This window comes from Metopolophium dirhodum, chromosome 8 (genome assembly GCF_019925205.1).
Source record: "Metopolophium dirhodum isolate CAU chromosome 8, ASM1992520v1, whole genome shotgun sequence".
Classification (NCBI taxonomy): Eukaryota; Metazoa; Arthropoda; class Insecta; order Hemiptera; family Aphididae; genus Metopolophium; species Metopolophium dirhodum.
Window position 1 is genome coordinate 6029051 of NC_083567.1, and position 13650 is coordinate 6042700.

Below are 13650 nucleotides of genomic sequence, written 5' to 3' on the forward strand. Positions count from 1 at the left end.
TGACAATCAAGAAGACATAATAAAAAAAGGCGGGCAAGTGGGTGTCACTCTGCTGTACAGTAGGTTACAAGAGGGAAGGGAGTGTCCAGTGACACTGCTTCCAATTTAAACTTAGTGGGGAGGTAACTTTATAATAATAGCACTAGGCATTATTTAATAAATCACGCGGCCATTTTCGTTTGAGGCGATGAGGGGGGTTATTAGGTATTGTGCAAGAAGAAAGTTTAGATATGAGTGGGTTTGGATGGTTAAAGGTATTTTTATGAAATTTGTTATAATGATAAGAGGCAAGAGTGGATATTGATGGTATGTTAAGATCATGATGTAGGGTGCGGTTGCTAACGTACCAGGGAGCATTAGAGAGGACACGCAGAGATATTGATTGGAACGCTTGGAATTTGATTAGGTTTGAATTTTTTAGTGGTACCCCACAGTTGAATTCCGTAAGTCATTGCTGGACGTAATATTTGTTTATATATTAGTGTTTTGTTATTTAAAGAGATTTTGGATCGAAGAAGTGGTCTTAATTTGTGAAGCCTGAGGTTAAGGGAAGTTCTTTTAACTTTGATGTGATTAGCCCAAGTTAGTCTTTTGTCGAGAAGGAGTCCTAGGTATTGAACGGAATCGACAATGGGAATTGTTTGGTTATTTATGTAAACTGGAGGAATTGTTGTAGGACTGAGGGTAAAAGTGATGTGAGAGGATTTATTTTCATTAACTTTAATTTTCCATAAGCTGTACCAATCTTGTAGTTGGGTTAGGTGGTCTTGGAGGTTGTTTGTAGTGGTGGCTATTTCAGTGTTGGTTGATATTATGGCTGTGTCATCGGCGAAGGTAGCTAGAGTAGTGTTGATAGATTGTGGTAGATCTGCTGTATATATATTATAGAGAGTCGGGGGAAAGAATACTGAAGTTTCGTCTTCACATCTTACTGAAAAAGTACGGTTTGATAGGAAGGATTTGAGTAAGAGGAATAACGGAGTGGGTAAAAATAATAATTTGAACAGTAGTCCTTTATGCCAGGCCCGATCAAACGTCTGAGCAACATCAAGAAAGACCCCAGAACAAAATTTTTTTTGTTCAAGAGATGAGGCAATAGTGTCGATTAGTCTGTGTAGTTGGTGGAGAGAGGAGTGCTTACTCCAAAGCCGAATTTACTTTGTTTCTCGTTAAGTATCGGATAAATTCTTTTTAATATGATTTTTTCTAAAATTTTTGAGAAGGTGGGAAGTAAGCTAATAGGCCTGTATGAGGAGGGTTGAAACTAATAATTATAAAAAAAATTGTGCCTATGTAATTAATATTTTTCAACTGTTATTGTAACAATGAATCGCGGAAAAAAAAAAAAAGTCCCGATAGAAATTAATGAAAATATATCAAAACAGAAGTATAAATATGTTAAAATTGTATTGAAAAATACATAAAAGTTACATAAAAAATAATATAATATCATAAAAAATGTTAATTACTTAAATCACATATTAAAATATAATTTAATTTAATACAAGTCCAAATTAATAAAATGTAATACAATAGTCAATAATAAATGCAATTATACTACCTATATAATTATTAATTATAATAATAATGCTATAAAATAATAAAAATGTAATATTATAATTAGGTACACCTCTTTCTTATGTTATGACTTGCAGCTGATAAAAAGGCCTGTTTATAGGCAGGTATACATATAACCTATTATTATATTTCTTATATATTTATTAGTCTACTATTTTTGAAAAACCATCCAAAATGAATTTCTATTATAACAAACTAAATTTTTTTTTAAATTACCTTTCAATTTATGATGAATAATTATTATAATATGAAACTTTTTATATTTATCTATACAATTTGATATAGGTATACCATATTACCATTCACTAAAACTAAATAGTAAATTACTAAATTATAGCAAAAGCCAAAAATATGTTCTTCATTAGGGAACTTGAAATAAGAATAACATAATATTTAAAACTTTAACAAACCTTGTTAATAATAGTAAAATAATACTATAATATAATATAAAAATAATTTAATGTATTTTCAAACTTTATAATATATTTACAATTTACATTGGTAATAATAAATTACTTTTAAATAAAATATATAAAAACATAATAGCCAATAAGTATTATACTAATAATATAAAATAAATATTCATTCTTATGAATGTGTAATTTTTTTAAACTTTTTGTTTGCTGTTATTTTATAGTGGGCCATAATATTATTACAGTTTTTTATATAACTATTAATTATAACATTTACACATTTTTTGATGAATTTAAGTTTACTATACTACATATATTTATTGTCCTGATACATACGGTTTGAATCAAATTAAAAATTTTACTTCTTACATTCGCTTTTGATTCCAATAGCATTTTTTGAATATTTTCTTAAAATAAATAAGTCATTCTTTTACAAAAATCAACCGTTGAATCAAATGGATATAGCAAATCACTAATTTCATATTCTTTCATTTCAATGAAAGTAGTACATGGGTTGAATACAGTGTTAATTTTGTTTTTTGCTGTCAATTGTTTGATGCATTCAGGATGTTCAAGTTTACTGCATGCCCATCCTGTGACAAGTTACTGCAGATGTATTATGCGGATTCATGAGGATACTGTTGATATTTGTTGATGACAAATGAATATTTAATATATTGTTACACATATCTTAGTCTAATTGTTTTTATTACATTAAGCTTGGTTAAAAATTGACAGGCATTCATTTCACAATTTCCTCCTGATGGTGTAAGCAAATTATTACAAATCAACATTCTTCTTGCATTCTTCTTATTGCAGACCAAAATTTAGTAGCATCTGGAGTAGTATTTTTATCACGTTTTGCTCTAATTATTGAAAATACATTTTCAATGCAATCTTGAGTTAAGCTTCTAGTTAGTAAAAATTCTATAGAATATTCTGTGTTTAATTCTTCATACAGGAAGTTCGGTGCATTTATATTTTCTCTCCGTCCTTTAATACACAGAGGCTGCTTTCTTGACTTATTATGAATTTTCAAATAATTTAAAACTTATCAGCATTTTTTAAAAATTCCCATTGACAGGAATCTTTGGACAATGGCCTCTACAAAAGTTTTGGTTCGTTGTATGTTATACTATTAAAAATGTCAAAAAGGCTATTAAAAAATGCAATACATTTAACTATGTATGTAGCTTTACTTCTCATTTTGTTTAGTGTCACTAGACACTAGTGTGAATATACCAGGGGCTAACCGTGTGTCTTAATGTTTGGGTAGCAAAACAAACCCGCATTGGGGAAAATGGTGGTAGTTCCATGTGAATGTTTTTTAATTTTGGTACTAATCTCAACGTTTTATTTTTATCTAAATTATAAAAAGTAACCAAATCTTGCCAGGAATATATTTTTTCATCAATGGAAAAATCATACTTTTTAAAGTTACTTCTTACAGATTTTATAAGATGTGGGCTACCATGGGAAAAATAAATTTTTTCTCCTTCAAAACGAATGTAAGGTTTTATATAAGTGACTCCAAACAAATTATGCATGCATAAGTTGTTCGTTCCTTGGTCACAAATTATCACTTTTGGTATGAGTCCTGTTTTTTTAAATTTTGTTATTGTATGTCCAACGATTTGTTTAAGTTTATATCCTTTGAAAAAAAGTACCCAATAACTTGTTTCCAAGGAGTAGTAAGATCTTTTATCATTATGACTAAGGCTTGGTCACAGTACTCTTTAAATCAACTATTGAATTATCTTCAAAATCTTCAAAGCCACTAAATAAATCATTTTTTGAGTTGTATGAAACTAATTTTTTGATTGACATTTGTTTGTTTGTTTGTTTGTCATTTCAAACATTTCACATTTCATCAACATTGACACTTGTTTGTCCTTAGCTTCAACAGACATAAATTTAGTTTTAAGTATTTCAAGAATATTTGAGTTTAATCCGTACGATACATCTAATAATTGAAGCCAATTCCTTAATGATCTTACAGTTGGAAGACAACCATTTCTGCACGAATTAATATGATTTTGGTAAACTATAATATAAGTTAAGGGATTTAGTTTTTCATTTTCCTTGTACCTTAAACCTCTCTTTGTCACTTGACTAAGCCTTAGTTGTGTTTGTAAAATAAAATTATTCTTTATGGTATTTTGGAAAAGCTGGTCTTTTTTTTATTAAACATTTAGATTTTTCTTTTTATGCATGGCTATTCTAAATTTTTGTTAGGACACTAATTTTTGGTAAGCTATTATTTTTAATTTCAATGACTTGTCTTTATGAGCATAATTGTTGATCATGCATATGGTGTACAGGTAATTTGTAACTTACAGAATACAACATTTTTATAATACCTAATTAATTAATAGGTACTATTAATGTATTTAGTATTATTAACAGTGGTTAATAACTACCTACTCCATACACGGTGCATACTCTAAAGATAGTAAGAACCAAAAACTTTTTCATTAGATTCAAGTTTGATAGGAACATCTTTGATTATTAATGCAGTATAATAATTAATATCATATTTTATATTTTGTTATTAGTTTACTATCTAATTAATAATAAATTAAAAATCTAAGTTACTTACAACATTCAACATAATCCTTTATCCGTTGTCCATCTCAATTTAAATGAATAATAAAAACAAAACATATAATATGCAATAAAAGTATATTAAAGGTACAGTAAAATTATATAGTTCATTAAAAACAAAACACACTTACGTTTCTTAATATTATTTTCTGTAGCTGTTGGTAGTGACTTAACAGTTATAAAATTTGTAAATTCCAACTCAGGCTCTGGCTCAATAAAAAGTCTACGATGGCATAATGTATTCATAGATTTCTCTTGTATTTTAGATGTACCTACCTATTAATTTTTAAGAAATGTGAAAATTTAAAGTGTAATTAAAAAATAAATAATTGTAATATAAATAAAAAAAAAATTGAACTAACCTTAGGATTGGGAATTAGTTATGCATTGTACTACACGAGGACTTAAAACTTAAGGTAAAGCCGTTAATACAGATGGAATAGTCTTTGAAGTTTGAACAATAATTTGTAAATATAGGTATGTAATTTGAAATAATTAGAAAATAGAATAATATTTACTTAGATGACTTAATATATAGTAAAATTAATGACTATACTACCTATGTAAAAGTTGATTAACTCATGTTTTATTTCCTACACCCTTCCATATAATATCATCAGGTAATTTAAAATGATCAGAACAAATAACACGGTTTTAGTTAAAAATCTAGAACCTTGAGATTTTAAAACATCCATAATTTCTAAGCTTCTCGACACATTTTTTACACCTAATATATTAATTTATACAGAAATCGTAAAATACAATTTAAAATTATATTACCAAAAATAATATTAAACTATTTAATCTACAATTATAATTTATTATTATTTAGAAGCATACGGTTCTGTACATAATTATTTTATGAAACTTACAATTAGATGGAAATCTATGAAATGCTAAATTTGGATTTAATTCCTCTGTATTATAACAATATTTTGTTGAACAACTTTTTAGAACACATTCTTATAAGTTTTTATATTATACAAAACAAATATTGCTCTTTATACGAAAAATAGTCATTTTTGTTTACAGCCACTTAACATTTTGGCGGTATTTATTATATGCATTACGCCTTAGATATAGGCAAAAACAGTACAACTGAGGGCTCCGTATATCACTGCTGATTACCATTGACCTTCTCGTATTATCATTTATAGCATTTGCTTTCCGTAATAGAAAGAAATTTCCGTTAGAAATTTTTAAACATTTTTCTTTTTAAATCTAAGATTTGAAAATGTATTACCAGATTCCTCATATGGTTGTTTACCTTAATCAAAAAAAAAAATACCTATACTTGATAAAACTTTCAAAATATTTTGACTCGTTTTGAGCTATTTACAGACAATTTCATATTTCAATTTTTTTATTACTTTCTTGATATTTAATCAAGTAAGTATGGTAATTGAAATGAAGTCTGAATTTTGAAAAATTCAAGAATTTGTGTTAAATAGGAAAATAATAAAATTGTAACTCAGTAATGATGAGTAGGTGGGTACTTTAGCTAGCTTTAATATAAAATAAAATAAAAATTATTAATTATAGAGATTTGATATGACACCCAAGCAGTAAACCACTTGAATCCATAAAAATGTTGGCGTGAAAAGTCCCAACTTTTCTGTTTTTTAACTTTTCTCCTAAACTATGATAGCTAGAAAGTAATTAAAAAGGGATTATCAAGTAGATACTAAATGTGGAATTAAAATGTTTAAAAAAAATTATTTAATTTTTCAGATAAAAAAAAAAGTTATTTTTTGCTAGATTTCCGAAACTAGAGAACGGATTTTGTTATTTGGGGTCTTGTTAGATTCACATTGGCTAGGAGAAGTGAAGTGAAGATTTTCAGAACTTTATCTCCAATCGTTAATTTACCACAAAGCTGTAAAGCTGAAAAACTTCAAAAAATGCCAAATAAAATTTGTTTTAATTTTTTTTAATGTTCTGTAGAGAATTAACAAATATTGATTATGTTTACTATTAAAGATAAAGTTCTAAAAATCTTCACTGAATTTCTCCTGACCAATGTGAATCTAACAAGACCTCAAACAACGAATTCCGCTCTCCGGTTTCGGAGATATATCTCACTAAATGAAAATGAAAATGATTTTTTATGGGACTGTTCACATCGACATTTTTCTGGTTTCAAATTGTTATACTGCTTGGGTGTGTTATCATTTCATAAATTTCTAAAAATTATAAATCAAGAAACTTTACATGCTGATCCCTGACTTGACCAGAATGTTGACCCAGGGCGCTTAATGACTTATTTTTTCATTTTAGTCGAGTTTACTGTTCAAATACACGTCAAGAAATTATTTTCATGTGATTTGTTTGTGAAATAAATATACTAAATTAAACACCATATTCCAAGTTTAGATTTAATCACAAAACTATCATAATCATTTTTATTTTTCAATATTAATTATTAAGTACATAATTATTGATTTTTCTTATATTATGTAAAATATTATCTACAAAAAAAAGGGTTATACAAGTTATCAGATAGATTTCTGACTGAAGTACTGAAGAAAATGAAAAACAATTATATAATATTATAAAACAAATCAATATAATTAATCTACAAATTTGTCACGTAAGGTAACAAAATAATATTAAATTATTGTAGTAAAAAAAAGATTTTAAATTCCCTATACAAATTCAAAGAATCTAAAAAATAGATATAATGTTCTTAATTTAAAATAATATATAACATAAATAATTATTTCCTGAATAGTCTATGGAAAATACTACCCTTAGCTAATCCTTTAGATGGTCCTTTTTTTAGCTCAACATTTGGTCCTTTTGCTAAAGAATGAATTTTACTCAACAATGATTTATTTGGGCCTTTGGGTTTCACTCTATTTTTTTCATCCAGCTCACATTTAGATGAGGACATTTTGCTGTAATAAAAATATATTACTTAGTAAAAATTGTTAATTGTTTAGTGATAAATGGAGTTTACCTTAATAAATCTTTATTGGGTCCTTTTGCCAAACTTTTTTGTGTACCATTTGCCACTGCTTTCTGACTTTCAACATTTATTTCACTAAACCCAAATAAAACAATATTTAATAATTAAAGAAAGAACAGTAAGTGATATAACATATAATCAGTGGTCGGATCGCTACTAGTTTTTTGTAACATGCTAATGCTACAGCTACTTCCCCCAAAAAAGTAGCTCGCTATCGCTATTGCTATTTTTTTTTAAATGTAGCGCGCTGCTTTTAACACTATTATCTAAATGTAGTGCGCGTAATTTTTGAAAATGTTCCAATGGAAAACTAGTGTTTGTAGTTTGTACTGATTTTACATTTGGTCACTGGGCAGGACCCAGGACAAAAACTTCACTAATACACTCATCATTATCATAATATAAATAAACAAATATAATCATAATTGATATATTAATAATCACCAATTAGATTGTAGATAGCGACAAAATAATGATATTTTTCGCTACGCTATTCAGAAATGTTTAGCACGCTAGAATAAATTCGCTATCTAAGGCGTAATGTAGCGAAGCTACATCAATCGCTACAAATAAAGTAACGTGCTACTGTAGCGTCGCTACTCCCGACCACTGCATGTAACGCATTATTAACAAATAAGAATATACCTATATTAGTAATATTATGCAATAATAGGAAACCACTCAAAAGCCCAACCAGGCTAGGGAATTATTATTTATTATTGAATTAGATTTCTGGGCCAATATCTTTTAAGTTTACTTTGGACTTCCAAACAGTAAAAAACCTTATAACTGAAATTCTGTACATTTTATAATTTTCCCTTCTACATAAAACTATACTCTATCCAGCAATAGAACACTTACACGACGTGTCTCAACAAAAATCATTTCTTTTGAGCACCCCCAAGCAACACCCTACCATCTATCCAGTCCCAATGGTAGAATCAGCGTATTCTCTTGTTCGATAGAGTATAATAATTGATATTACATATCTGAAATTCTGAAGCACTAATAACATATCTACACTGGAAACAATAAAAATATAGTGTTGCCAAAACTTTTGAAGGAAATGTTTATAAAAAATGATAATAGACATAACCATAGACTTAATAATGGTAGACCAATATATTTCTTGCATGGCTCAGAAACTCATTCTACCAAGTAGATACTTTATATTTTTTTATAATAATTGTATTTATATTTATATAATTGTTTACTATAATTTTATAATTTGGTAACATATATACTTGAATATGTATACTGTCTTTTGGAAACCCACATAATAATAATAATAATAACATAATTATGTGTCAACAAAGTCCTAACTGAACACAAATTTAAGCCTAATCAATATTTTTTTTGTCTTTTGTAATTCAATAATTGTTATACCCACTATTGAATCACGGTAAAAAAAGTACCACACTAGGAAAAAAATGTCGCGATAAAAATGAATGAAAATATATCAAAACTGAAGTACAAATATGTTGAAATTATAATGAAAATTATATTTAAGTTACATAAAAAATGTTAATTACTTACTTAAATCACATATTAAAATGTAAATAATAAATACAATTATAATATCTATATAATTATAATAATAATGCTATAAATTAATAAAAATGTAATATTATAATTAGGTACACCTCTTTCTTATGTTATGACTTACGGCTGTTAAAAAGACCTGTTTTTAGGCAGGTATACATATAACCTATTATTATACCAAAAAACGTTTGTTTTTATGTAATGTTCTTAATTAAAGTTCAAATTATAAGTATCTATAGTAATTTTGTAATAGTAATCTATAGTAATTAGTCTACTATATTTGAAAAACCATACAGAATGAATTCCTATAAATTATATATATATATATATTATAATATATACACTATATAGGTATATAAGCTCCCAGTCCCATTTATTTTTTATGATATATGATTTTTTATGTAACTTTAGTATCTTTTTCAATACAGTTTTAACATATTTTGATATATTTTCATTCATTTTTTTTCCGATTACCCCACTATATAACACAAATAATTCCTTACCAAAAAGAATTTCTTGATTCAGTTTTAGAATGTGAAAGTTTGTTCATTACAACACAGTCACCAGTTGTTTCTTTACTAGAATTTTCCTTTTTGAGTTTCCTATAATAATAAGTAAAATTAATATTAACTATTTCAAGGATGTATTTTTGATTTTATATAAAAGTTTACATTGCAATATAATGAATTCAAGTTGTACAGATCATTTTATTACACTCTTTTAAATCTATTTATTTTATTTAAATAATATTACCCATCATTTTCATCCTTTGTTTTAAATTCATTATCCAAATGATTTTTAAGAATCTGATCAGCTAATAATTCATTATAATCTGTACTTTCTAAGGCAAAAATTATAATTTTTTCTTCTTGATCATCAAATTTAACCTGTAATCTTTGTTTTACTACAAAAATAAAGAATATTATTAATATTTATTTATTACTTTATATTTTGTTTTTTAATTTTTACTTTTTATCTGTTCATCAACATTTATTTTTTTGGTTGGTGTTGATACAACAGAAGAAACAGGCCAAGATGAACAAGTAGATTTAGTTTTATCATAATTATCACATGCTTTTCTTCGTAACCAAAACATATCGTCCTCTTCATAATCATTTTCACTGTTGGTTAATGTAACTCTAGGCAGTTTAGGCACAATGTTTGTAATGTTATGTCGTTTGTTAAATCCCATAGTTAGTAATGTTTTTGTGGCTTGGTTAACATTATTGTCAGCACTACATAATGTATCCAAAAGTACTGTTTCTTCTACTACTGGAAATACACTTTTCAAATATCTATATGAAATATAAAACAAACACGTTGTAATTAAAAACAACAATACATGATTTGCAAAATCAATTTTATAAACAAAATAAAAATATAAATACTTACCAACTCATGCTATAAAATAAATCCATCAATGTAAAATTTTGCCCACAAAAAATATTTTCTATCGTCTAATTACATCAGACAATTATCAATTCAATTTAACTACATATACTGAAACATCAAAAGTAAAATTCATGCTAAAAATAAAAATAAAATAGGTAAATGAAATAAATAAAACCATGGCAATACATTCTAAATTCAAGCCTCACACAAACACATTTACAAATACACTTATCCACATAATATTTGTATCTATAGCCATCAACTACAATATTCATTTCTTTAAAATAAACTTTAAAAATAAAAGATAATTTAAAGGGATAATCTCTTAAGGTAGTTTTTAAGTACTACTATTTTTCAATATCTACTGTCAAATAATAAAATAATTATTTAGATTAGTCTGACCACATATTTTATTTTTAAATGAAACAATATTAAATACTTACAACAAGAGGCAAATAGTGTAGATGCCCAGTGCCAATGTAATTTTCTTTATAGGCTATACGGTAATAATGATCCTGTTCTGTAGAATCAACCAAATTTGATAATTTTTTTTTAACTAATAGAGGGTAATATTCTACAGGTCTCACCGAACTCAGTTTTTCAATATTTTAATCTCAAACTTTATAATATGTCTTCAAAAATATTACAATGTTAAGCAGTTTATTACGTATTATATTATACCATTATTTGAAATAAAATAAAAAATCTGAGTTTGATACGGCCTGTAAGAAATTTTCTTTTAGATAAAAAAAGTTATCAAAATCTAACAATTTTACAAGGTCTGAGAATTATTCCTGTAGTAATTTATTTTCAATATAATACACTCTACCAATCCCCTCTAAATAGGTATTGAGTAGTTTATAATGAAAAAGTATTATAATTAAAGTGGCAACTAAAATATAAAATTTAATTTTCAAACTTTATAGAACTGCAAAAATTTTTAAAAACTGGCACTGGGCTTCTTAATTAAATATTTTTTGAAATAAATTAAAATGTCTTAAGTATTTTGATTAAGTTAAATATCTAGGTAATCAGTGTTAAAATGTATGGACTTATATTATAAATAATAATAATAATAATAATAAAATTAATAAAGATTGATTTATCATTTATTTTTGTTTGAACACTTGCGTGTGATTTTTTTTAATAAGGTCTATTCATTTACATATTATAACCCCTCAAAATTTAATACATGAAAAAAATTACCTGAGTTTCATTTTTGGAGAATAATGAGCTGGTTTAGGTAATGGACTAGCCAAGGGTGAAGGATTTGCTTGTAACATATAATGACGACTAACTGATGGTGGAGTATATGGTCCAGGTGTAGCGATTGGATGCTTTTCTACTTGCAAAGCACTAATAACAACAGCTTCTCTGTTATGATATCTAAAACAATTTTCATTATATAAAAATAAATAAGATATAATTAATATATTATCTTACTTATTTAATAATGATTTAATATGGGATTCCGATGCAGTAGGAAACATTGCACTAATTTTTGATATGGATTGATCTACATTAGAACTGCTGATTGGTGACATATTGGGAGTAATTGATACTCGATTTGTAGCACTTGAGCGTGCATAATTTATTGCGTTAGAACCCATACGGGGACTAAATCTAACTGGTGTTGGACTTGACTTCTGTGTAATAATTGAATCCTATAATAAAACATACATCAATAATTCAGTTATACTATATTTAATATATTTATTATTTTTATGTAATAATAGTTTCTAATCAATTATGATCCACAAAAGTTTAATGATGAAAAATTCTCTAAGTCAAACATAACAATCTATTGTTATCTATTGTATTTATAACCTATTAAACCATACAGAATATTATTTTAGAATATAACACAAAAACAATGAAAGAAATATTTTATTTTATTTATACATACAAATTTTTGAAAATTAAAATAAAATAAGTTAATTACCTGATGAATATGATAAAATGGTTGAGGAGAATCACTTTTACATGGAGAATCATGTTGAGTCTAAAATATTTTAAAATAAAAAGTTATTGTTAGGTATTGTATTTAAAATAAAGTTGTTAAAGTCAGCTGTGAAATTGTCAGTAGTGAAGGCACTTAAGGTAAATAGTGAAATATGGTATTTGTTTTGAGATTCTTGGAGTATAGATCCCATGAACTTGTTGATGCTTAAAGTAGCTCTCTGAATAGAATACATATAAATTGTATTGTGGGAGCAAGTTAGTAAAGAAATATCTACAATTGAAAAGAAACCTTGAAAAAATTAAAATTAGTGTTAGGTATCACAAAGTCGGAACTTTGGAGATAAAGGCATCAAATAGCCACTGTAGATCCTCATTAATAATTATAATTTTTTTAAATAATTTTTAATTACATATGGCTAGTTTTGAAAATATAAAATTAGAATACATGTCATGTAACTTTATATTTTATTTTTTTTTTATAACATACCTATTAATTAAATACAAGCATTAACAAATTAGTCAAGTATTATTCTTACTTGAACAGACAAAGGTTTGGTCATTTGATAATGAAGATATTTTGAATGTGAATCTTCAATGCTTGAAAAATAATTAAATAAATTATATCTGAGAAATAAAAATAATATCAAAATTATAAATTAATCAAGTAGATAATACTAGATAGTAGTAGAGTACATAGTACTATAGTAAAATTTACGTTTTCGAAGATTTGTAGCCATTCTTGTTGTGCCATGTAAATGTATTTTTGTTCATATCTTGAACGGGTACATCTACCATTGTTTAAATGATAAAAGTAAACTCGTATTTGTATATCTAAATAGACTACAGTAGATCGTTACTTGAGTGTCGTAGGTCAATATACAAAATAACTAAAGGAATTAATGATATGGACAATTTACTAAATTCATTGACGGCAGATTTACTATTTGGGTAATATTTATTTACTTTTTTAATCAAATTAGTGTTTTTATTTCAAGGACGAATTTTGCATAAACAAAATTTATACGAATACAACACGGCTGCAAACTGAACAAAATTAAACAAAAAACTATTTTGGCAAAAATTTCAGTTTCGCTTTCGGAAATTGTTGGGAAAAATTAGTATTCGAATTATTTAAGTAGTGCCTTCATTAACCAGACACCTAAAATCAATTTACTTTTAATTAAATTTTTT

The 13650-nt window shown here is 26.3% G+C and overlaps 1 protein-coding gene and 1 pseudogene across 2 annotated transcripts; both read right to left on the minus strand.

Moving 5' to 3' along the window:
* Positions 1–4595: 4595 nt before the first annotated feature.
* LOC132950679 (uncharacterized) lies at positions 4596–5746 on the minus strand (annotated as a pseudogene).
* A 1193-nt stretch (positions 5747–6939) lies between these two features.
* On the minus strand, positions 6940–13604 carry LOC132951219 (uncharacterized). 2 transcript variants are annotated; one of them, XM_061022994.1, is made up of 10 exons: positions 13175–13601; positions 12996–13083; positions 12440–12499; positions 11941–12161; positions 11704–11883; positions 10075–10400; positions 9859–10009; positions 9609–9707; positions 7555–7638; positions 6941–7492 (listed from the first exon to the last, which is right to left on the minus strand). In XM_061022994.1, exons 1-10 carry the CDS (start codon positions 13252–13254, stop codon positions 7312–7314), a joined length of 1470 nt encoding a protein of 489 aa, XP_060878977.1. In that variant the 5' UTR covers positions 13255–13601; the 3' UTR covers positions 6941–7311. The 2 variants fall into 2 exon arrangements, with proteins under 2 accessions (XP_060878978.1, XP_060878977.1); XM_061022995.1 differs by lacking the exon at positions 12440–12499 and having other exon boundaries at positions 6940–7492; positions 13175–13604.
* Between the last annotated feature and the right edge of the window lie 46 nt (positions 13605–13650).

Bases quoted from the DNA above. Each gene is read 5' to 3' on its own strand.
- LOC132951219 (XM_061022994.1), bottom strand. From the start codon at position 13,254: ATGGTAGATGTACCCGTTCAAGATATGAACAAAAATACATTTACATGG. The intron at 12,162-12,439 runs GTAATTAACTTA...GTTTTATTATAG, and splicing joins CATTTTATCATATTCATCAG to GATTCAATTATTACACAGAA. The intron at 7,493-7,554 runs GTAAACTCCATT...TTTTTATTACAG, and splicing joins CCCAATAAAGATTTATTAAG to CAAAATGTCCTCATCTAAAT.